At 40.8% G+C, this 22,548-nt stretch overlaps 1 protein-coding gene across 4 annotated transcripts; it reads right to left on the bottom strand.

Annotated features, from left to right (window-relative positions):
• Positions 1–4,298: 4,298 nt before the first annotated feature.
• On the bottom strand, positions 4,299–18,550 carry LOC105858042 (uncharacterized). 4 transcript variants are annotated; one of them, XM_075996227.1, is made up of 6 exons: positions 18,436–18,550; positions 16,841–16,983; positions 16,438–16,482; positions 15,532–15,658; positions 14,789–14,884; positions 4,299–6,368 (listed from the first exon to the last, which is right to left on the bottom strand). In XM_075996227.1, exons 3-6 carry the CDS (start codon positions 16,450–16,452, stop codon positions 5,455–5,457), a joined length of 1,152 nt encoding a protein of 383 aa, XP_075852342.1. In that variant the 5' UTR covers positions 16,453–16,482; positions 16,841–16,983; positions 18,436–18,550; the 3' UTR covers positions 4,299–5,454. The 4 variants fall into 4 exon arrangements, with proteins under 4 accessions (XP_075852342.1, XP_075852340.1, XP_075852343.1 ...); XM_075996225.1 differs by having other exon boundaries at positions 15,532–16,482; XM_075996228.1 differs by lacking the exons at positions 16,841–16,983; positions 18,436–18,550 and having other exon boundaries at positions 16,438–16,830.
• Between the last annotated feature and the right edge of the window lie 3,998 nt (positions 18,551–22,548).

Raw genomic sequence — 22,548 nt, 5'->3', positions numbered from 1 at the left:
TTTGTTATTGTACCTCCTTCATAAAGCCGTGCCCAGCCTCGCTGTCAAACTGCATTAGTTTCCTGTCTTCCTGGGCTCTCCTCTCTATTACGGTGGGTGTGAGCATTGAGTCAGTCGGTAATTTATGTATGAGTGTGCCCCAAAAGGGGCAGGGATCCTTCTTTATCTGGGCATGCCTCCTGGCGTCCCCAGCACAGCGCCTAGAACTGAGTTGGACGTGGCGGAAAGTGGCACTGCTGTCGGCTTATTTGGAAGCATGTAAAGGGCAGAGCACCCGCGGGATGGGATCAGTGGGCGGCTTTGCGTTCCAGAGTGGGGTTCACTGGCTGGTGAGAATCTGTACACATCACTTACTCTCCCCACGCCCAGTTTCCTCCTTCATACAGCAGAGATAATGCTGCTGCTAATTCTCACCCACAAAGTTGGGGAAAGCTTATGTATGTGAATGGGCTTTCTAAATGCTTTTCTTTAAAAAAAAACACGCAAAAAAACAAAAACCCCCGACAAACCTTAGCCTGTGTTCCCACGGTTGCCTGCTTCCCCCTTGTGGTTAAAATTAAAATCATGTATTAAAATCAGTCAAAATACATAAGCTAGTAGCCAGTTTATCTCAGCATTGTTTATATTACCAAAAGATTGAAAACAAACCAGATTCCAAACAGAAGCTTGGCTAAATAGACTGTGATACATTCACCTGGGGGAATGTTATTGAGTCATTTGAATAGAATGAAATAGATGTCTATGCAACACTCATAAGCAAAAACCTAGTTATAAATATATAAACCACATCCCATTTTTTCTAAGTATCTATACAAATGTGAAAGGATCATACACTGTTAATAGTGTTTATGTTGCATGGTGAAATTCAGTTAATTTTCACTTCCTTCTTTATAGTTGTATATCTGAGTTTTTAACAAGGAGCATGTATTATTGCTACTAGAAAAATTTAGCGGCTCCTTTAATTTTGGGGAGAACCCATCAATAAAACAAGAAACTCATGAGTTAGCTTCTGCAACAGGCTGATCTGAGTGAAGAGGCAGCCTCAGCCATCATTCATCGTTGGCTCCTTGTGACCGCTCTGCGCAGACAGCCGCGTGCAGGGAGGGAGCGGTGGTGTGCACCGAGAGGGAAGGATCCCCAGCTGGAGCTCTGGGAGCACGCGAGAGGTGGGCTGATGGCAGCAGTGTATCCACCGTTCTTGGCCAGGCTGATCTGAGTCCTGAATCCAACCCTTTTGGACTCACAGCTTAGCCATAATCCTAGGACCATCACAGGCCTAACAGGAAAACCGAATGGGGAAAACCAGTCTCTACCATCCAGGGCTCGCAGTCTAGACTGGGAGAGTGGCATGGGAGTGAAGAGCCCAAATGGGGTAAGTGTTGGAGGCTAGGGGCACCACTGGAGCTCAGGGGACAGAAGGAACCTCTTGGGTCTGGGGGTTGGGAATGTCTTTGGAGGAGGTGGCAAGTAAGTTGGATACACATGTGTTCAGTGTCTTCTCAGCCTTTCTCAAAGATGTAGCACCCAAGGGCCATCCAGTGTGTATGAAGACTGTACATTTTAAGGTTTTTATTAATTACTGCTTAAAGCAAAATTTAAATCATAAAAAATACTCTCACAGTGGTTAGGGGGATGATAATTGTTTTCAGTCTTTAATCAGGGTATGTATTAACGTATCTGGCTCAATGAGGGACAGGTCTGTTCTGCTTCTAGTTGTTTTCTTTCCTTTCTTTTTGCTATATTAGAAAGTATGAGCTTAAAACTGTAGGTCATCAGACACTGTGGAAAATATTATGGAGGTTCCTCAAAATATTAAACATAGAATGGCCATATGATCCCGCAGTCTCGCTTCTATTCGAATAATAATTCAGTCATACATGGAGCTCTTTTCGAGACCAGTCTCAGTCTTTCTTTCATAGGAGCAAGGTTTTCCAACCTTGGCACTACTGACATTTTGGGCCAGATAATTCTTTGTTGAGGGGCAAGGCGGTGCACTGCAGCGCCTATACCCTCTGTCCACTAGATGCCAGTAGCATCTCCCCAGTGTCACACTAAAAATGTCCCCAGACATTGCCAAATGTACCCTAGAAGACAAAATCATTCCCCATTGAGAACCACTGCCCTAGAGAATTCCCCACACCGGTTCTTCCTTCCATTATGCTCTTTCCTTTCAAAGGAGGAAAGGGATTGACATGCCTCCAGAGAACAGGACTATTACTCTCTGGACCTTCACAGGCAGAAAGGAACGAATGCACAAGGCTATGCAGACTTGCTGTAGGAGAACAGCTCCATGCCAGTACTGGCGGCCTTGCACACATCCCTACAGGCCACCTTAAATGGCAACTGGTATGAGTCTTGGCAGAAGAATTGTGATCATCCCAGAACATGAGCACATGCTAATCTTGTGAGGAGCTGCTACAAATCTACTTCTCGCTTCCCTATCTACCAATGTAGCTATCATGAGACAATTTTCTTATTATCTCCCAGGTTCTGATGAAGTGTGAGGCTTTCTGCTTTGCCCTTGGGGTACAGCTGCAGGCTATAAAACAGCTTCACTAGAATTTTGGCTCCTCAGCAACAGGGTGTCCCACCATTTGTGTTTCAGTCATATAGCCACTTTTGGTATCACATAGTGCGAGGACCAGGGGGAGCTGGCACCTTTGGCTACTTTTCCTCTTGCTCTTTGCAAGTAATAAATTCTGAATCTGAAAGGGGTTCACTGTCACTTTGCCAGTCAAATCTTTCAGGCCTTGGCCTTGCACTAGTGCTTAACAAATTTGGCACCCAAAGTAAAGTTACAATGCCTTTTAGAAAACAAATGCGCCTGCATGGTCCAGGTTAGGGGACAAGGGTCTGGGATTTGGTAGCGGATCCTCTTGCCTATGTGGTGCCTGTGTGGGGATAGGATAAGGGTAGGGGGTAGGATAACGTATCCTACCCCCCTACGTAACAATGTGTTCTCAAACTCACAGCTACCTGGAAGAGTCTGACACATTAGCACTCACCAGCCCATCAGTAGATGGGCTAATGACAAGAGTTTGGAGTGTCAGCATATGACATTGGTTCTGAGAAAACAATTAGAGGCTAGATATAGAGGGCATGCAGGGCAGTGGTTCCAGGTCTACACGTGGGTCAGAAAGATGTACATCATTGTGAGAATGAAACAGAGTGATGCCTGTGATCCCCTACAGTCCTCCCCATCTCTCTCTAGTTCAGGCTTAAAGAGAGTGAACAGTTTCCTTGTTTGTCTTCCTAACTAGAATGGGAGCTCCAATTATATCCTTGAATAATATAAAAATAGCTAATATTTTATGAACACCATACATTATCTTGCATAATTTCTTGAAATAATATCACAAATTAGGTGCTATTATCTCTTCTTCACAAAGGAGAAAATGAAGCTGAAAGCAGATCCAGTATCTGGATCTATCTAGCTCCAGAATGAGAACTCTTGTACCATCTTTTGTACATTTCTTCCCTGTAACTCTAATTCTGTCATAACTCACTTTAGAAGCATCTATACCCTCTTATCCAGTCCATTTAGAATGGGGTTCCACTTTTAATTCATAAATAAGGAAAAATTTATTTCAAATGGTATGGATATTCACATGGAAATTTACAGAATACCTATCACCACCCCTACCCATTAAATGGTATTTATTTTAGTGAACAATTCTCTTTGCAAAAAGTCTCTAATGACATTTCTGAATTGTAAAATCCTTATGAAAGTATTTCTCTTACTAATCTGTCACAAGGTTAATTAGCAAATGCCAAATAGATAGAACTGGTATGTAGGATAGCAAGCCCTTTATCATACTGTTGGCTTAGGTAGCACTTATAATTTGTATACTCAAGCTGATGAAGTACTCTAGTGAAAAAGAGCAGTAGTATGTGTATCTGTCTGCTAGTACTGCAATAACAAAATACCACAGATTGGGTGGCTTAAACAACAGAAGTTTATTTTCTCACAGTTCTGAAGGCTAGGAGTCCAAGATCAAGGTGCAGGAGGGTCAGTTTCTTCTGAGGACTCTCTGCTTGGCTGGTGGATGGCCACCCTCTTGCTCCTTCTTCACACAGTGGTCCCTCTGTGCACATCTGATCCTGTCTTCTCCTTGTGTGTCCTAGTCTTCAATTTTCCAAGGACACCAGTCAGATTGGATTAGGGCACATTCTTTTTTTTTTTTTTTTTTTTTTGAGACAGAGTCTCGCTTTGTTGCCCAGGCTAGAGTGAGTGCCATGGCGTCAGCCTAGCTCACAGCAACCTCAAACTCCTGGCTCAAGCAATCCTCCTGCCTCAGCCTCCCAAGTAGCTGGGACTACAGGCATTCGCCACCATGCCGGGCTAATTTTTTGTATATATATTAGTTGGCCAATTAATTTCTTTCTATTTATAGTAGAGACGGGGTCTCGCTCTTGCTCAGGCTGGTTTCGAACTCCTGACCTCGAGCAATCCGCCCTCCTCGGCCTCCCAGAGAGCTAGGATTACAGGCGTGAGCCACCGCGCCCCGCCGGATTAGGGCACATTCTAACAGCTTCATTTTAACTTATTCTTTAGAGGATCTATGTCCAAATAAAGTCACATTCTGAGGTACTGGGGGTTAGGACTTCAACATATAAATCTGGTGAGCAGGCAAAATTCAGCCCATAACAATATGCAAGAAGGGGGTAATCTACCCACCTAGAACTACTTTTTAAATTATAGTGAGTCTTATAAGAGGCCATGACTATTTTCTTTTGCTCATTGTCTCATATGACAGCTATCTCATGTTTATATATTTTATGTAAATAACACCTTTAGATACTATATCACTAATCAAGAAGCAGCAGGTGTCTTTTATATATATCAGCAAGCAACAGGAAAAAAACTGTTATATTACACTTTAGAATTCTTATTGAACACTGTAGTTTTGCTTATAATTCATATTTTCTGAAGATAGGAGAAAAATGGCATGATTTAATGTGGAAAATCTTGGTAGATGACATTATATATATATTTTATATTCACAATTATGATAGATTCACATATGCAATTCCAGCATATAGATGACTTATGTTATATGGGGCATAACATAATGTAGTGTAACCAGGACTTACAGTAATAATAGCACTTATAGTAATGCTTTCAGAACTTATTGATTATCCACATATGGTTTTCCAATTTTGTTCTGACTACCCTACTTATTAATATTTTTAAAGCCTTTGTGGTCCACAGTGAACATCTGTCCTTTAATAAGCAGGTATAATTTCTGTAATATCTTCTAGAAATACTTTGGAATCACATCTGGAATATGGTTTACATAGAAGCATAGCTACATATTTTTCTAAATAAATCAATAGATTTATCCTTAGTAAGGTTTTTTGATACATAATAAGGTTTTACTTCTATTGAAGGCTTTTTATAACTACAAATTCTAGTTAAGGTATATCCACATTAATTTCTCTTTTAGCGATTTTTCATTTATGAATCCTCTTATGTCGACAGAGACCTGAGCTATGTCTGAAGGCTTTCCCACACTGACTGCATTTATAGGGTTTTTCCCCTGTATGAGTTCTGTGATGTATAACGAGGTCAGACTTTTCAGAAAAGGCTTTTTTACACTCACTACATACATAAGGTTTCTCACCAGTATGGATTTTCTGGTGTCTAATAAGGCATGACACTTCAGTGAAAGCTCTGTCACACTCAGTACATACATAAGGCTTCTCTCCTGTGTGTATTCTCTGATGTACAAAGAGGTGTGACCTCACACGGAAGGCTCTCCCACATTCATCACATGCATAGGGTTTTTCCCCAGTATGAGTTCTCTGATGAATGTTGAGGTGTGATTTCTGGAAAAAGGCTTTCCCACATTCATTACATTCATACGGTTTCTCCCCAGTGTGAATTCTCTGATGTTCATTGAGGTGTGACTTATGGGAGAAACCTTTTCTACATTCAGTGCACTCATAGGGTTTCTCTTGAGTATGGACTCTCAGATGTATAATGAGATTTGATCTCTTGCTGAAGGCTTTCCCACATTCAGTACATACAAAGGGCTTTTCCCCTGTGTGAATTCGGTTATGCATAACAAGGTCTGACTTCTGGAAGAAGGCTTTCCCACATTCACCACATCCATTCTTTTTTGCAGATCTTCTGTTGCCACTGAATAAATCTAAATAGCTCAAATTCCTACCATTAGAGTCACATTTTTGGAATCGTTGTTTTGAAGAAACAAAGTCTGTGCTCAGATGAACTATATTTTCAAGTGCATCACACTTGTGACCCTTTTCCTCAGTCACAGTTCTCTGATTAACACATTCAACATGCCTTGAAAGTGTTTCTTGGCACTCCTGGTGCCTCTCCATGTGGCCATCAGCTTGCTGGACTTCTACTGGAAAGAAGCACAATAAACCATATCCTGGTGAATACATCTCCTGATGAATTATGGCTCATAAATTTTTGCCGTATTATGATATTAAATCTTTACTTTCAGGCCTAATATCCATACCTAAAAGAAATAGCAAGACTAAATGGAATCTATTCCCCTGAGCTTCATAAGACAGAAAACCATAATTTTTTTTGAAATGTAGAAACAGAGAAAAAATATGACAATCAACACGAATATATCTGAATATATACAAATAGGACTTTGAAAACTAGGGAGAAAAACTGGAATAATCCTGAGGACTGGTAAAAAGGAGCAAAGGGCTGAGCACAGTGGCTCACACCTATAATCCCAGTGCTTTGGGAGGCTGAGACAGAAGGATTGCTTGAGCAAAGGAGTTCAAGACCAGCCTGGGCAACATGGAGAGACTCTGTCTCTACAAAAAAACAAAACAAAACACAAAACAAACTTAGCTGGGCATGGTGGCATGTTCTTGTGGTCCTAGCTACTCAGGAGGCTGAGGCAGAAGGACTGCTTGGGGCCAGGAGTTCGAGGTTACAGTGAGCTGTAATTGCGCCACTACACACCAGCCTGGGTGACAGAGCAAGACTCTGTCTATTGAAAAAAAAAAAAGGAATAAAGGAGGAAAGCTGTTACTACAGGGTCAATGGGGAGACTTTATCTAGCAGATTAAAAGTGGCTGGGGTGGCAATGATAATTAGAGGAAATAAAGAAAAGATAGGATATAGAACAGGGAGATCTTAGCTGAAGCCTCTCTCTGTCTCTCTCTCTCTCTTTTTTTTTTTTTTTTTTACAAGTACAGCACTTTATTTATTTATTTTAATTGATGCAGAGTAGATGTACATAGTTTGGGGACATGTGATAATTTAACATATTCATATAATTTGTAAAGATTAAATCAGTATACAGTTTTATTTTCTAGTAAGTTTTATTTTTTTATTTCAGCATATTACAGGGATACAAATGTTTAGGTTTGTCTCTTTGCTTCTAGTGTCTCTCAGTTCTTCTCTATTCACCCACTGACATTAAACTGATTTTATAAAACCATCAGTTCTACTTGCAAACAGGAACACCTATGTAACCAGTGCTTCGAAAAGCACTGATTTTAATTATAATTTTAAAATTATAATATTCGTTCTTGTATGACTGTGAAGGCCCAGGAATTCATATGTCCAACAAGAGGAAAACAGGCCACAGGATAAGCCAAATCAGGATTAGATTCACTATTAAATTCTGACCTTTGAGTTTATCATCTCATTCTATACTTGTTCATGGATACCACATCAATCCTGTCTATTAAAATCTGCCCCATCCTGTTCCCTACCTAGCACATATGGAAGATGCATTGTGATTAAGTACTCAGGCTCTGAATCCAGGTTAGCACAGTTTGAATCCTAGCTCAGTCACTAATTAGATATGTGGCCAGGCACAAGCTGCTTGATCTCTTTGGGCCTCAACTTTCTCTTCTATGAAAAAGGATAATAACAGTGCCTACCTTGTAGTGTTGTGAGGATTGAATGAGTCAGTTAGATATAAAGCATTCAGAATACTGCCTGGCACATTACAAGTTTTCAATAAAGTTGTGTTATTATTATACATATTATTACTGATCCTCAGACATCTATGTGCTTGCCACTTGCTCAATTCTGCTTTATATCATGATTTCCAAACCTCTGGATACCATGAACATGGAGGCCTTAAGTAGCAGATTTCTTAATGTGGATCTAAATTCCTATCAACCCTAATTTTTTCTATTTTCACCTGGGACTGTACCTGACTACTGTTACACTGTACCACCTACATCCAGAGCAATAAAGTCACTCCTTGGTTCAGAATTCTACAATTATACCAAGCTTCCGAGTCCATTTCATAACATTTAAATCACAAGTCTGCAAAGAAAATACATGAATAGATTTACATTCTGTATCCAATGTTGGTTCCCCAGAGTCCTCATCACCTAACTTGTGTCCCAGTTAGGACAATAATTGATTTTCTAAAGCAGCAAAGCTAAGTTTGGGGAAGAGAGAGAAATAACATTAGAGAAGTTAGATAGCTGGAGAACTTAACAAGAATTTAAATGTTTTAGGAAACACAGAACAACTAAAGATTTGTTTTGTCAGGCTATGGATAAACAGTATACTTTAGGTAAATAAATTCCAGGAACATTTAAGACAATTTGAAAAACCAAGTCAATAAATCCAACTGAAATAAGAAAGAAAGAGATAGTGTTGGCATGGCTTTGGTTAATATCAGTGGGAACAGAGAAAAAGACATTTTTCAAATGTTAAGAAAGAACAAACTAGGAAGAAATAAGCCATTGGAAGATTTTTAAGAATTTCTTTTACTTAGGGAAATGACATGACCTAACTTAAAATTTGACAGGATCCCTCTAGCTGCTTTGTGGGAAACAGACTGTTAAAGAACAGGTTTTGAAGCAAGGAGACCTGTTAGAAATCTGTTGCACTCATTCATACAAGAGTTTATGATGCCTGTAATGCTAGCACTCTGGGAGGCCGAGACGGGTGGATTGCTCAAGGTCAGGAGTTCGAAACCAGCCTGAGCGAGACCCTGCCTCTACTAAAAATAGAAAGAAACTAATTGACCAACTAAAAAATATATATACAAAAAGTCAGCCGGGCATGGTGGCACATGCCTGTAGTCCCAGCTGCTCGGGAGGCTGAGGCAATAGGATCACTTGAGCCTAGGAGATTGAGGTTGCTGTGAGCTAGGCTGACACCACGGCACTCACTCTAGCCTGAGCAACAAAGTGAGACTCTGTCTCAAAAAAAAAAAAAAGAGTTTATGATGACTTGGACTAGGTGGAAGATATAGAAGTGAACAATGGTCATATCTAGGGTATGTTATTGAGAACTCCCTTGTAAGCAGCTTGCTGAATGAACCTTTTGAGGGACTTGTTCAATACTGAAAAAAATCAGAGAGTAGAATACTCTCAGAGGGAAATGAGACAATAAAAAATAAATAATAAATTGATGAAGTAATTAAATGAGACCATGTGAATGTGAAGTTGCCTAAAGTCAGGTGGGGGAAAATTTGGGGAAGGATTATAAAAAAATGTAATAATGGGCCGGGCGCCGTGGCTCACGCCTGTAATCCTAGCTCTCTGGGAGGCCGAGGCGGGCGGATTGCTCAAGGTCAGGAGTTCAAAACCAGCCTGAGCAAGAGCGAGACCCTGTCTCTACTATAAATAGAAAGAAACTAATTGGCCAACTGATATATATATAAAAAATTAGCCGGGCATGGTGGCGCATGCCTGTAGTCCCAGCTACTCGGGAGGCTGAGACAGAAGGATCGCTTGAGCCCAGGAGTTTGAGGTTGCTGTGAGCTAGGCTGACGCCACGGCACTCACTCTAGCCTGGGCAACAAAGCGAGACTCTGTCTCAAAAAAAAAAAAAAAAAAAAAAAATGTAATAATGATTGCTAATACTTATATGGTATTAATTATGTGTTAGGCGCATAAATATTTTACACATGTGAACTCTTTTAGATCTCATTACAACCTTATGAGTTAGATAGTGTTATTATTCTCATTTTGTAGATGACGAAATTAGGGTAAAAAGTTTAGCAACCTGTACAAATTCGTGTATCTATTAAGAAGTGGAGCTGAGATTTCAACCAGGCAGTCTGGTTTAGTCTGTGCTCTTAACCACTACATAATACACTAGTCTAATGAGCAGAAAAGCACACAGAAGGAGGGTGAGTACTCAGAAGTGTGTGGAGGCTTGTTTTTGTCAGTATCAGTGGGAACCGGAGGGAAGGACAGAACCCTTTCTGCAGGGATGAAGGAGAGAATGGGAAATGTGATTGTGAGAAGTTACTGATCTGAAGCATTTTATAATAAATAAAATAAAATAGAGGATAACTAACTAGAATGAAAAGATAAAGGCTTCAATAAATATTAAACGAGTCTAAGAGTTGGAAATATGTTTATCGTATACTTAGATCTATTAAATAATGATGTTATTTATTGGGTATAAGTACTCTATTTTTTTAAAAAAAATACCATTACCTATTAGAGATATAAACCAGTATTTATTGATGAAATATGGTCTTGGGAATTTGCTTCAAAATGATGTGACAAGAGGGTGAGCGAATGTAGTACAGATGAAATATTGGCCTTAGGTTGATAATTGTAGAAGTGGGATAATGGGTACATTGGGTTTGTCATATTACTTTATAGACTTTGGTATATGTTTGAAATTCTCTACGTCTGTAGTAGTCTGAATAACCTCTCCCAAATATTCATGTCCATTCAAAACCTCAGGATGTTAGAAAACAGGGTCTTTGCAGATGTAACTAGCAAAGGATTTTGAGATGAAATCATCCTGGATTTAGGATGGGTCCTAAATCCAATGACTGGTGTCCTTTTAAGAAGAACGGAGGACATAGAGACACAGAGAAGATGGCCATAAGCAGACCGAGGCAGAGGCAGGAATTGTGCAGCTACAAGCTAAGGAATGCCTGGGGCCACCAGAAGCTGGAAGAGGAAAAGAGGATTCTTCCTTAGAGCTTTCCTAGAAAGCCCGGCCCTGTCAGCTCCTTGCTTTTGAACTTCTGGACTCCAGAACAGGGAGACAATATATTTCTATTGTTTTGAGCCACCCAGTTTGTGGTAATCTTTTATGACAGCCATAGGAAACTATCACAATGTTAAAAAGCAAGAAGACCCTGTGACAATGCAAGGGTGGTAGTGGTGAGGCTACAATGCTAGAAAAATGAAGATAAAAACACTCTAAGTCCAATCCTAAACACATTTTTTTAAGAAACAGAAAAATCTATCCTCAAATTCAATGGAATCTCAAAGGACCCCAAATCATCAAAACAATCTTGAAAAAAGAATAACACAGTGGGAGAACTGACACTCCACGATTTCAAAATTCAGTACAAAGCTACTCTAATCAAAATGGTGTGATATTGGCATAAATACAGACTTCTAATCAATGGAATGGAATAGGGAGCCCAGAAACAAACTCTTATATCTACAGTCAAATGATTTTTGACAAGGGTGCCAAAACTATTCAATGGGGAAAGGAGAGTCGTTTGAATAAAAGGTACTGGAGAAAGTGCATACCCACATACAAAAGAATGGAGTTGGGTCCTTACCTTATACCATATGCAAAAATTAACTCAAAATGGATCAAACTCCTAAACATAAGAGTTAAAACTATAAAACACTTAAAAGAAAACACTGGGGGAAGCTTCACGGCATTGGATTTGGCAATGATTTTTTTTTTTTTTTTTGGATATGATACCAAAAGCACAGGCAACAAAACAAAAAAACAGATAAATTAGACTTCATCAAAATGAAAATCATTTTTACATCAGAAGACACCATCAAGAGAGTGAAAAGGCAACTCACAGAATGGTAGAAAATATTTACAAATCATAGACAGGCATACCTTGGAGATAACTGCAGGTTTGGTTTGAGACCACTGCAATAAAGTAAGTATCACAATAAGGTAAGTACATAAATTTTTTGGTTTCCCAGTGTACATAAAAATTATGTTTATACCTTATCATAGTCTATTAAGTGTGCATTAGCATTATGTCTAAAAAATTTACATACCTTATTTTAAAAGTACTTTATTGCTAAAAATTGCTAAAGATCATCTGAGTCTTCAGGGAGTCATGACATTTTTGCTGATGGAGGGTCTTGCCCTCAATGTTGATGGCTGCTGACTGATCAGGGTGGTGGTTGCTGAAGTTTGGGGTGGCTGTGGCAATTTCTTAAAATAAGACAATGATGAAGTCTGCCACATTAATTGGCTTTTCCTTTCAAACAAAGATTTCTCTGTAGCATGCAATGCTATTTGGTAGCATTTTACCCACAGTAGAACTTCTTTCAAAATTGGAGTCAGTCCTCTCAAGCCCTGCTGCTGTTTTGTCAACTAAATTTACATAATATTCTAAATCTTTTGTTTTCTTTTCAACAATGTTCACAGCATCTTCACCAGGAGTTGATTCCATCTCACCTTGCACTTTTAAGTTATGGAGATAGCTTCTTTTCTTAAACCTCATGAACCAACCTCTCCTAGCTTCAAATTTTTCTTCTGCAGCTTCCTCCCCTCTGCCAGGCTTCACAGAATGGAATATAGTTAGGACCTTGTTCTGCATGAGGCTTTGGCTTATGGGGATGTTGTGTCTATGTCTAGTTTGATCTTCTCTCCAGACCAAACTTTTCCTGCATCAGCAGTAAGGCTGTTTCTCTTTCTTATCACTGTGTGTTCACTGGAGTAACACTTTCAATTTCCTTCAAGAACTTTTCCTTTGCATTTTTAACTTGGCTGTTTAGTGTAAGAGGTCTAGCTTTTGGCCTATCTTGGCTTTTGATATGCCTTCCCCACTAAACTTAATTATTTCTAGCTTTTCTTCTTTTTTTTGAGACAGAGTCTCACTCTGTTGCCCAGACTAGAGTGCCGTGGCGTCAGCCTAGCTCACAGCAACCTCAATCTCCTGGGTTCAAGCAATCTTACTGCCTCAGCCTCCCGAGTAGCTGGGAATACAGGCATGCGCCACCATGCCCGGCTAATTTTTTTCTACATATTTTTAGTTGGGCAATTAATTTCTTTCTATTTTTATTAGAGACGGGGGTCTCGATCTTGCTCAGGCTGGCTTCAAACTCCTGACCTTGAGAGATCTGCCCGCCTCGGCCTCCCAGAGTGCTAGGATTACAGGCGTGAGCCACCACGCCGGGCCTTATTTCTAGCTTTTGAGTTAAAGTGAAAGACATGCAACTCTTCTTTTCATTTGAACACTTAGGAGTCATTTTAGGATTATTAATTGGCCTAATTTTAATAACGCTGTGTCTCAGGTTATAGGAAGAGGGAGAGAGGTCAGTGGAGAAGTGAGAACACATACAACATTGATCAATTAAGTTCACTGTCTTATAGTATTATGTTATGATACTAATATCAAAGATCACTAATCATAGATCACCATAATAAATATAAAAATGAAAAAATTTGAAATATTGTGACAATTGCCAAAACGTGACACAGAGAAACAAAGTGAGCACATGCTATAGGAAAAATGGTACCAACAGACTTGCTCAATGCAGGGGTGCCACAAACCTTCAATAAAAAACATATTGTCTGTGAACGCAATAAAGCAAAGTGCTTGAAATAAAATGAGGTATGCCTGTATTTTGTAAGGGATTAATATCTAGGATATATTAAACTCCTACAGCTCAGCAGCAAAAAGACAAACAATGCAATTAAAAATGGGCAAAGAAGTTGATAGACATTTTTCCAAGGAAGATATGCAAATGGCCAATAAGCACATGAAAACATACTCAATGTCACTAATCATCAGGGAAATGCAAATCAAAACCACAATGAGATATCACTTCACAGCCATTAGAATGGCTGTTATTTAAAAACCCCAGAAAATAACAAGTGTTGGTGAGGATGTGGAGCAACTGGACCCCTTGTGCATTGCTGGTGGGAATGTAAAATCATTCAGTAGCTGTGGAAGACAATATGGTGATTCCTCAAAAACATAAACATAGAATTACCATAGGATCCAGCAATTTTACTTCCAGTTATATATCCTAAAGAAGTGAAAGCAGCAACTCAAACAGATATTTGTACACCAATATTTATAACGGCATTATTCACAATAGCCAAGGAGTGGGAACAACTCAAGTATCCATCAATGGGTGAACAAATAAATAAAATGTGGCATATACATAAAGCTGAATATTATCAAGCCATAAAAAAATGAAATTCTGTTACATCCTACAACATTGATGAGCCTTGAAGACATTATGCTAAATGATATAAGGGAAAAACAAAAAAACAAATGATGATTTGTTTTGATTCCAATTATAAGAGGTATCTGCAATAGTCAAATTCATAGGGAGACAAAGCAGAATAGTGGTCACCAGTGGCTAGGGGTGAGGTGAATAGGGAGTTATTGTTTCAGGGGTACAGAGTTTCAGTTTGTAATGATGAAAGAGTTCTGGAGATGGATGGAGGTAATGACTGTACAGTGATGTGACGTGAATGCATTTAATGCCACTTACAAATGGTTAACATGGTAAAGTTTATGTTACATATATTTTGCCACAATTACAAAAGAATGAAAGAGAAAAAAGAATCCCGTCAAAGTCCTAAATGAAATTAATAGGAATCATGGGCAGAATACACCTGAAGGGGAAAATGTTGCTCTCCAAAAGCCACGCAAGAATTGATGCAGAGAGATGACACGTGGAAATGGTGTTCAGATAGATATGAAGCTTATGTCAGATGTCCACAGTTATTTCCAAAGGTCCAAGGCCTTTAAGAGAGGCCTGTAGCATACTTCTCAAAAATCCCAACCTTCACTGACCAACTGTGATCTTACTTTCACTCACTTCCATCCACACAACTCTTTACCTAACTCACCTGGAGACCTCCGCCTTGGGCTTTTTCTCTCTCTTATCCATGGTTCTTCTCCTTGTTCCAACTTGTGGATCACAGCTGGCTTGTTGATTTTGTATCCTGTAATGGGAAGTAATATGGGATTTGGGCCTAGCTATCATGCTTGGGCTTCAGTCCTTTGAATAGTGAACTTCATCAGAGACTGTCTGATGAAGGTGCCCTAGAAAATAGAGGTCTTTTTTTTTTTTTTTTTTTTTTTTTGAGACAGAGTCTCGCTTGTTGCCCAGGCTAGAGTGAGTGCCGTGGCGTCAGCCTAGCTCACACCAACCTCAAACTCCTGGGCTCAAGCAATCCTACTGCCTCAGCCTCCCGAGTAGCTGGGACTACAGGCATGCACCACCATGCCGGGCTAATTTATATATATATATATATATTAGTTGACCAATTAATTTCTATTTATAGTAGAGACGGGGTCTTGCTCTTGCTCAGGCTGGTTTTGAACTCCTGACCTCGAGCAATCCGCCCGCCTCGGCCTCCCAGAGTGCTAGGATTACAGGCTTGAGCCACTGCGCCCAGCCAAAAATAGAGGTCTTTAAAGAAACTCTCCAAAAAGCCATACCTTCCCAAAGATTGCCGATCTTAATGTCCTGAAACTCAAGTATGTGCACTTGTAAAAGTACTTCAAAGAGTTGGCAATTTGGTGTAAATGAGAAAGGAAAAGTAGTCCACCAGGCACGATCCAGTCAACACTGGGAAGTGGTCCTCACCCACTGAGATGAGGTTGAAGTAGTTCTCCAGCATCACGCCCTTGTATAAGTCCCTCTGGGGAGAGTCCAAACACTGCCACTCCTCCTGGGTGAAATTCACGGCCACATCCTTGAAGGATACTGGTACCTGTAACAACATATTACTTCTACAACTAAAGCGGTTAGTATCACGTAAAATGGAAGGAAAGAAAACCAACATTCCTGGCAACTTATTCTAAGCATGTTTATTATTATGTAAATGGTAGTTGGGTAGGCATTGAAATTTAGCTCCATTTTATTTTGGGTGACATTACACTAAAAGTTGATCTCATTCTGCCTCTTTAGCGCTCTGCTAAATTACACACAATGCTCATTTGTCTAGTTTTATGTTCCATTTTGTGGCTAATATAAAACTATATTTGACATACTTTATACTTATTCATCAGGCCATGCATTTATCAAGTCATTACACAAACATTTACTGAGCATCCACTACAAGTTCAGACCTGACTGTCCTAAGTGCAAAGGATCAAATATTTTGGAAGCTGATTCAATTTGCCAAGGCACAGAAATGATGCTGTCTCTGTATTGAAAGTTATACAATGAGAAGAAGGCACTGTTTAAACTACTGTTGATTGATCCTTTTTTTTTAAACAAGGAAAACACTTTAATTCTTAAGGTTTCTAATGTTTTAACCACAGTGTAAGAAATATTTGTTTTATTCTTTTTCATTTCCCTATACATGTATAACCAACAGTAAGAAAGTGTTTAATGTTTCAACAAAACATTTTTAAAGTCACAGAACAATTGTCACCAGTGGGAAAATACCATTGACGACAGAGATTGCTTTGTATAATTTCGGCTCGCATGGCTATTTTTACAGTCCTGCACTAGTGGACCTGTGTATAGTGAAACATGCAAACTCACCAGGTACTTGGTCATTTTCTGTAGCAGTTGAGTAAAGGCAGATATCTATGAAGGCAGAGGTAGGGTAAGAGAGAGAGCCATGAGGGACCAGGTATGAGCAGAAGATCCCAGAATCACTGGCCTAACTAAGCTCCCCACAGCAGGTAAATCAACAAAGCCAACCTGAGGGGGAATGCCCCCTGGGCCTTCCAGAATTCACTGTAAGAAAATTATAGAGTTGTACTAAGATTTTAGCTACAAAGATATCTGTTGTAGCACTTTTTAATATACAGAAAAGTTGGAAACAAATTAAAAACTGGTTAAACAAATATGATTATATGCCCCAAAGATAAAGTAACTTACAGTCATCAAATATAATATTGCTAAATATTTATCATTATGTAAAGGGTAGTTGGGTACATACTGTTCTCTGACCCTTCAGTCATGCCTTCTGTAGACTTTAACCAGGGCCACAGCAGGCAGGGACATGCTGGAGTCTGAAGATAGGATGTACCAGGATTGGTTTTTCAGTAGGATCCAGGGACTAGGCAGAGACACCAACAGACCCTGGAAAACATAACATTCACAAGATGAGAGTCATTCAACAGTGCCTCTGAAATCTTCCCCAGGGGAGATGAGGGACAGGTCCCTATGCTTTAAGTTAAAGAGAAGAAGAGTAAATGCTGTGTTTTAGGTTGGGAGACGTAATCAGACAGGTACTAACAGCCAGCAGGGGACAAGCATTTGGGTTTGAATTTACCTGCTGGCTGTTTGACCTGCAGCAAGTCACTTCATCTTTCTGAGCCTCAGTAAAATTGGAAATAATACCTGTATCATACCAAGAGCTTTTTAGTTTTTATTTTTTGGATTAAGGTAAGTTTATTTTACAAAACTACCCAGTGTTAATTTATGTGTGTATGTAGATCCATGCTGGCTGTTCCCTCTGTTCGGCACATTCTTTCACTATTTCAAATCTTTGCTCAAATGTCACCAAGGAGACCTCCCTCTGTCTACTTAATTTACATTTAACCCCCCCCATCTCCCTTACCCTGATCTACTTTTTTTGGTATGTAACACGATTATCTTCTAACATATTACATAATTTCTTCCTTTCTTATGCTTATCGACTGTATGTATTTACTAAAACAAAAATGTCATGAGGATAGGATTTTTGTCTGATTCAGGGTTTTAGCCCCAGCACCAGGAACTGTGCCTGGCTCATAGATGCTTAATAAATAGTCACTGAAAAAAAAATATATATATAGCTGCAGTAAGTTTAATAAAACAATCCTTGTTAGGTGAATACCTAGCTGTTAGGTGATATTTTAGAGTATTTTACTTAAGTGTTTGAAATGCCACTCGTACAAGAGTGCACACTATGACATTCCATTTATATGATGTTTTAGAATGGCAAGAGTAACCTATAGCGATAGAAACTGAGAAACTGTTTCTTGGCTAGGTGTAGGGAGGCGTTGATTCCAAAGGGGTAGAACTTTGTGGGGGATTGAAATGTTATATATTTTGATGGAGGCAGGAGTCACACAGGTGTATACAACAGATATGACACTTTTATTCCCTGTAAATTCTGTGCATTTCATTCTACGTAAATCATACTCTAATGTTCAGCAGGGGCACTGGTAAATAAAGATACAAAGCTTGACTCACTAGGTTTCACGGCCCATGCTACTAACGGGTTGCAGTCCGCTCCGCCGTTAGAAAAACACTGACTTACAGGTCGCTGTTGGGGTTAGACACCTCCGGAAAAGCAGGTACGTCTCCGAGCTGCGGGAAAGCTTGGTTCACTCCCCGCAGCCGGGAGGGCGCGCCTCGCCTTTCCGCCCGCCACGCGTGCGCACAAGGACCGCTGGATGCGCTTCGGAGCGCGACACCTGCAGTGCCAGCGTGCTGCGTCACGTCCCCAGGCTGGCAGGAACGCAGACCCCCGAAACCACCGCTTTTGACACACGCCGGGCCCCGCCTACCCCAAAGTCCCGCTGAGCCCCGTTGTTCTTTCCCCACCTCTTCCGAGCCCGCATCCTCTTCCTCCGCTTGCCGCATCCCCGGCGCGCACCGAGGCCGGCGGGATGAAGGGCACGGCCCCTCGGGACTCACCCCGGCCCCTGGGCAGCGCAGTGAGGACCGCTGGCGGGGAGTCGGGGGGAAGGGGGCTGGGGTGTGTGTGGGGGGGGAGGGGGGTTGCGCACATGCGCAGAAGAGGGCTCCGCCTGCGGGGCTCGCCGGAGCGCGCGCCCTCGGACCGCAAACTGCGGCGTCCAGGATGCCCGCGCGGCGGCGGTGCACACGCGCGGCCACGGGCGGGCGCGCGGCTCTCCCCGGCGCCGTCCACCTCATTGCCGCACTGCGCGCCCCACCCCTGTCAGAAAACGACGCAGAAGGAGCGACGCACAGGCACGCTGGGCCAGTCTTCTGGAGCACTACTCGCTCTTAACCTGTGCAGTCTGGCCCGACTCCACCTATGAGATGTCACAAGTCATTGTGACTGCGTACCATGCACTGTTCTAGGTGCTTCGAATATAGTAACAACTCTATGAACTTGGTTCCGTTAGTAATCTCATTGACACATAGGAAATAAAGACACATAGGGATTGATCAACTTGCCTGAGGACAAACAGCTACTTAGTGGGAGGGCAAGGCAGATTTGATTAGTAAACTGCCACTCTCAGGCCAAATCAGCCAGCAGCCTGTTTTTGGGCTGCCTAGGGCCTAAGAATGTTTTTTACATTTGTAACTGGCTGGAAAAAAATTTAAAAGAAGAATATGATTTGTGCTCTGGTCTTAATTTATAAAGGTGACTGTTGGCATGGAGAGGTCAATGCCATTGAAATAAATGCTTAACGTTGCTCAACGTTCCCATAGAAATCAGGGGCAGGGCGTGCCGTGTACCCTGTCAGTCAGGAGGCAGAAGGAAGGGAGGGGAAAGCTTAAGACGCAGCGTTTATTGTGATTTCTTTGGGAAAGGCCAGGTGGGCAGGGTAAACATGTCACGATTGGCTCATTTGAATAATTCAGAAGGGCTTTGGGGCATAGGGTTGTCTTTAGTTGACGGGTACGTGGCCCGAGGTTGACTTAGGGAAGGGGGGAAATATTCGCTTGGTGTGTGAGAGTTAGATAAAAAGAAGTGGTTGGGGGCATGGATTTGGGATTGGTTGGTTTGCATAGGAGAGGAGTGCTTTCCGGAAAGTTACCATGTTAGCTAGCTCCGAGAGGGGCAGTCTTTCCCAGCCAGCAAAGCCTCCTGCCCAACATTTCAAAATATCACAACATATAGAAAACAAAAAATATAATTGATACAGAATAATACCTCTTGACACATGAAGCTTATATGAAATTATAATTTCAGTATATATAAAATAAAATGTTATGAGAACACAGCCACACTCATTTATTTACTATTGTCTGTGGCTGCGGTTACCCTACGACAGTGGAGCTGAGTTGTTGTGAACACAGGCTATATGGCCTGCAAAGCTCAAATATTTTTATCTGATCTTTTCCTAAAAGCAATGTTTGCCAATTCCTGCTCTATAGTAAATGCCCTTAATCTCTATGATGTACTGCATAAAAATGAACACGTAAAATTATAAAAATATTTTTTAACAATATAGAGGTTATGTATCAAATATTTAAAGCTAAGCTTTGAGAGTTTAGGACTTTCTCAGGTCTTTAATATTTTTTTAAATCAATGCATAACATGTGTACATATTTATGGGCTACATTTGATATTTTGATACGTGCATACAATATGCAATGACCGAATCAGGGTATTTAGAATATCCATCACCTTGAAAATTTATGATTTCTTTGTATTGAAAACATTTGAAATATTCTCTTCCAGCTATTTTGAAATATATAATATATTGCTTTTAACTATAGTCATCCTACTGTGCTATCGGACACTGGAACTTACTCTTTTCTATCTAACGTATCTTAGTACCCATTAACCAACCTCTCTTCATTCCTCCCCATACCCTTCCCAGCGTCTGGTTGACTATCATTCTACTTTCTACCTCCATGAAACTGACTTTTTTAGCTCCCACATATGAGTGAGAACATGAGATATTTGTCTTTCTATTCATGGCTTATTTCACTTAACACAATGACCTCCAGTTCCATTCATGTTGCTGTAAAAGATTTCATTTTTTATGGCTGAATAGTATTCCACCATGTATATATACCACATTTTCTTTCTTTCTTTTTTTTCTTGAGATAGAGTCTCGCTCTGTTGCCCAGGCTAGAGTGCTGTGGCTTCAGCCTAGCTCACAGCACCTCAAACTCCTGGGCTCAAGCAGTCCTTCTGCCTCAGCCTCCTGAGTAACTGGGACTACAGGCGTATGCCACCATGCCTGGCTAGCTTTGCACCACCAGGCCTGGCTAGTTTTTTTCTGTTTTTAGTTGACTGGCTAATTTCTTTCTATTTTTAGTAGAGATGGGGTCTTGCAGAGGCTGATGTGGAACTCCTGAGCTCAAGCAATCCTCCTGCCTCCACCTCCCGGAGTGCTAGGATTACCGGCATGAGCCACCACACGGTCCCCACATTTTCTTTATCTACTCATTTGATGGACACTTAGGACGATTCCAAATCTGTGTATTGTGAATAGTGCTGCAGTAAACATGGGGGTGCAGGTATCCCTTTGATACACTGATTTCCTTTCCTTTGGATAAATAACCAGTAGTGGCATTGCTGGATCAAGAAACCTCCATTTATAATGGCAAACTTACACCCCCACCCACGGCGTGTAAGAGTTCCTTTTCTCTAACTTGTGGGAAGATAGCAGACTAGAAGCAGACTGAGTGCACTGCTTTCAAGGAGAGGGTCGAAAGTCGCAGGTGGATGGTTACCTAGAGATGACTCCTCTTGGAAGGAAGATTGTAAAACTCTGGAGAAGTGATGGGGACATTCAGAGTGAAGGAGAAGGTGATGGGGTGGTTCATTCACAAGACGGAAGGGCTCTGTGGGGAGGCATACACACTCGGGGGAGGTCAGGAGGATGGAGCCTGCGGGCTCCACGCTTCCCCTGCAGGCGCTGTGGCCCCAGCTGTGAGGGGGGCTCCCTCCCCCACTGCAGACCCCGGGACTGATGGGGAGCTGCGTAGAGTCCGTGCAGAGGCAGAGACATTGCACCCGAAAGCGGGACTCAACGTGGCTTTTCTAGCAGAAATTTGCTAGGCTCACTTGACTTCAGTAAGAGATAATTATTGGGAGATAGTGGAAGATAAGCTTCGATACACAGTGTGGATGCGGACAGTTAATGTTTTATTAGCCATACTCTGACATTTTCTGTTGTTATTTTTTTTAACAGTTTTGAGCTATAACTCACATGCCATATGAGTAAACACTATGTAGTGTTTACTAGGTTTTTAGTATGTTCATAGATATGTGTAACCATCACCATAGTCAATTTTAGAATATTTTCATCACCTCAAGAAGAAACCCTGTACCCTTTTGCTATCACCCCTTTTTTCATTTTCCCCACAACCCTTAGCAGCCACTAATCTGCTTTCTGTCTCTGTAGATTTGCTTGTTCTGGTGGACATTTCATATAAATGGAATCCTCTTTTGTGTTATAAGAATATTTTTTAGTATATCATTTTAATTATTCTGCTGACTTTTTAACTGTTGTTCTTTGTATGTGTTTATCTGGAATTGCCTTTGTGTGTGTGTGTGAGAGAGAGAGAGGGGAATGTTTCTTTAGGAATTACAATATGATCATTAACTTCCTACAGCCTATTTCAGGTTAATACTGCTTTTCTCCCCCGGCAAAATATAGAAACTTTACAGTAGCATAGCTCCATTTTCCACCCTTTCCAACCATCTTGTGCTGTTTTATTCTTTTGTAGTCACATATATTTGTCATAAATTTGGTAATATGATGTTATTATATATGCTTTAAAAAGTCTCTTAAAGATACTACATGGGAAGAGGAATAAATATACATATTCAAATATGTGATATTTACCCACTATCTTAGTTCATTTTCTGCCATTATAATAGACTGGGTAATTTATAAATGAACAGAAATTTATTTGACCCACTATTCTGGAGGCTGGGAAGTCCAAGAGCATTGATCTAGCATATGGCAAGGGCCATGATGCTGCATCATCCCATGGGAGAAG

The sequence above is a fragment of the Microcebus murinus genome, chromosome 21 (genome assembly GCF_040939455.1).
Source record: "Microcebus murinus isolate Inina chromosome 21, M.murinus_Inina_mat1.0, whole genome shotgun sequence".
NCBI classification, from domain to species: Eukaryota; Metazoa; Chordata; class Mammalia; order Primates; family Cheirogaleidae; genus Microcebus; species Microcebus murinus.
The sequence above is the reverse complement of the archived record's forward strand: the minus strand, read 5'-3'. Positions and strand labels throughout refer to the sequence as shown.

What these genes read in the sequence shown, in the direction of transcription:
- LOC105858042 (XM_075996225.1), bottom strand. Translation starts at nt 15,730, where the DNA reads ATGTTGGTTTTCTTTCCTTCCATTTTACGTGATACTAACCGCTTTAGT. An exon ending in CTTCAACCTCATCTCAGTGG is followed by an intron (nt 14,885 to 15,531) that starts GTGAGGACCACT and finishes TTCCCATTACAG; the next exon opens with GATACAAAATCAACAAGCCA. An exon ending in CCCAAGGCGGAGGTCTCCAG is followed by an intron (nt 6,369 to 14,788) that starts GTGAGTTAGGTA and finishes TCTTTCCAGTAG; the next exon opens with AAGTCCAGCAAGCTGATGGC.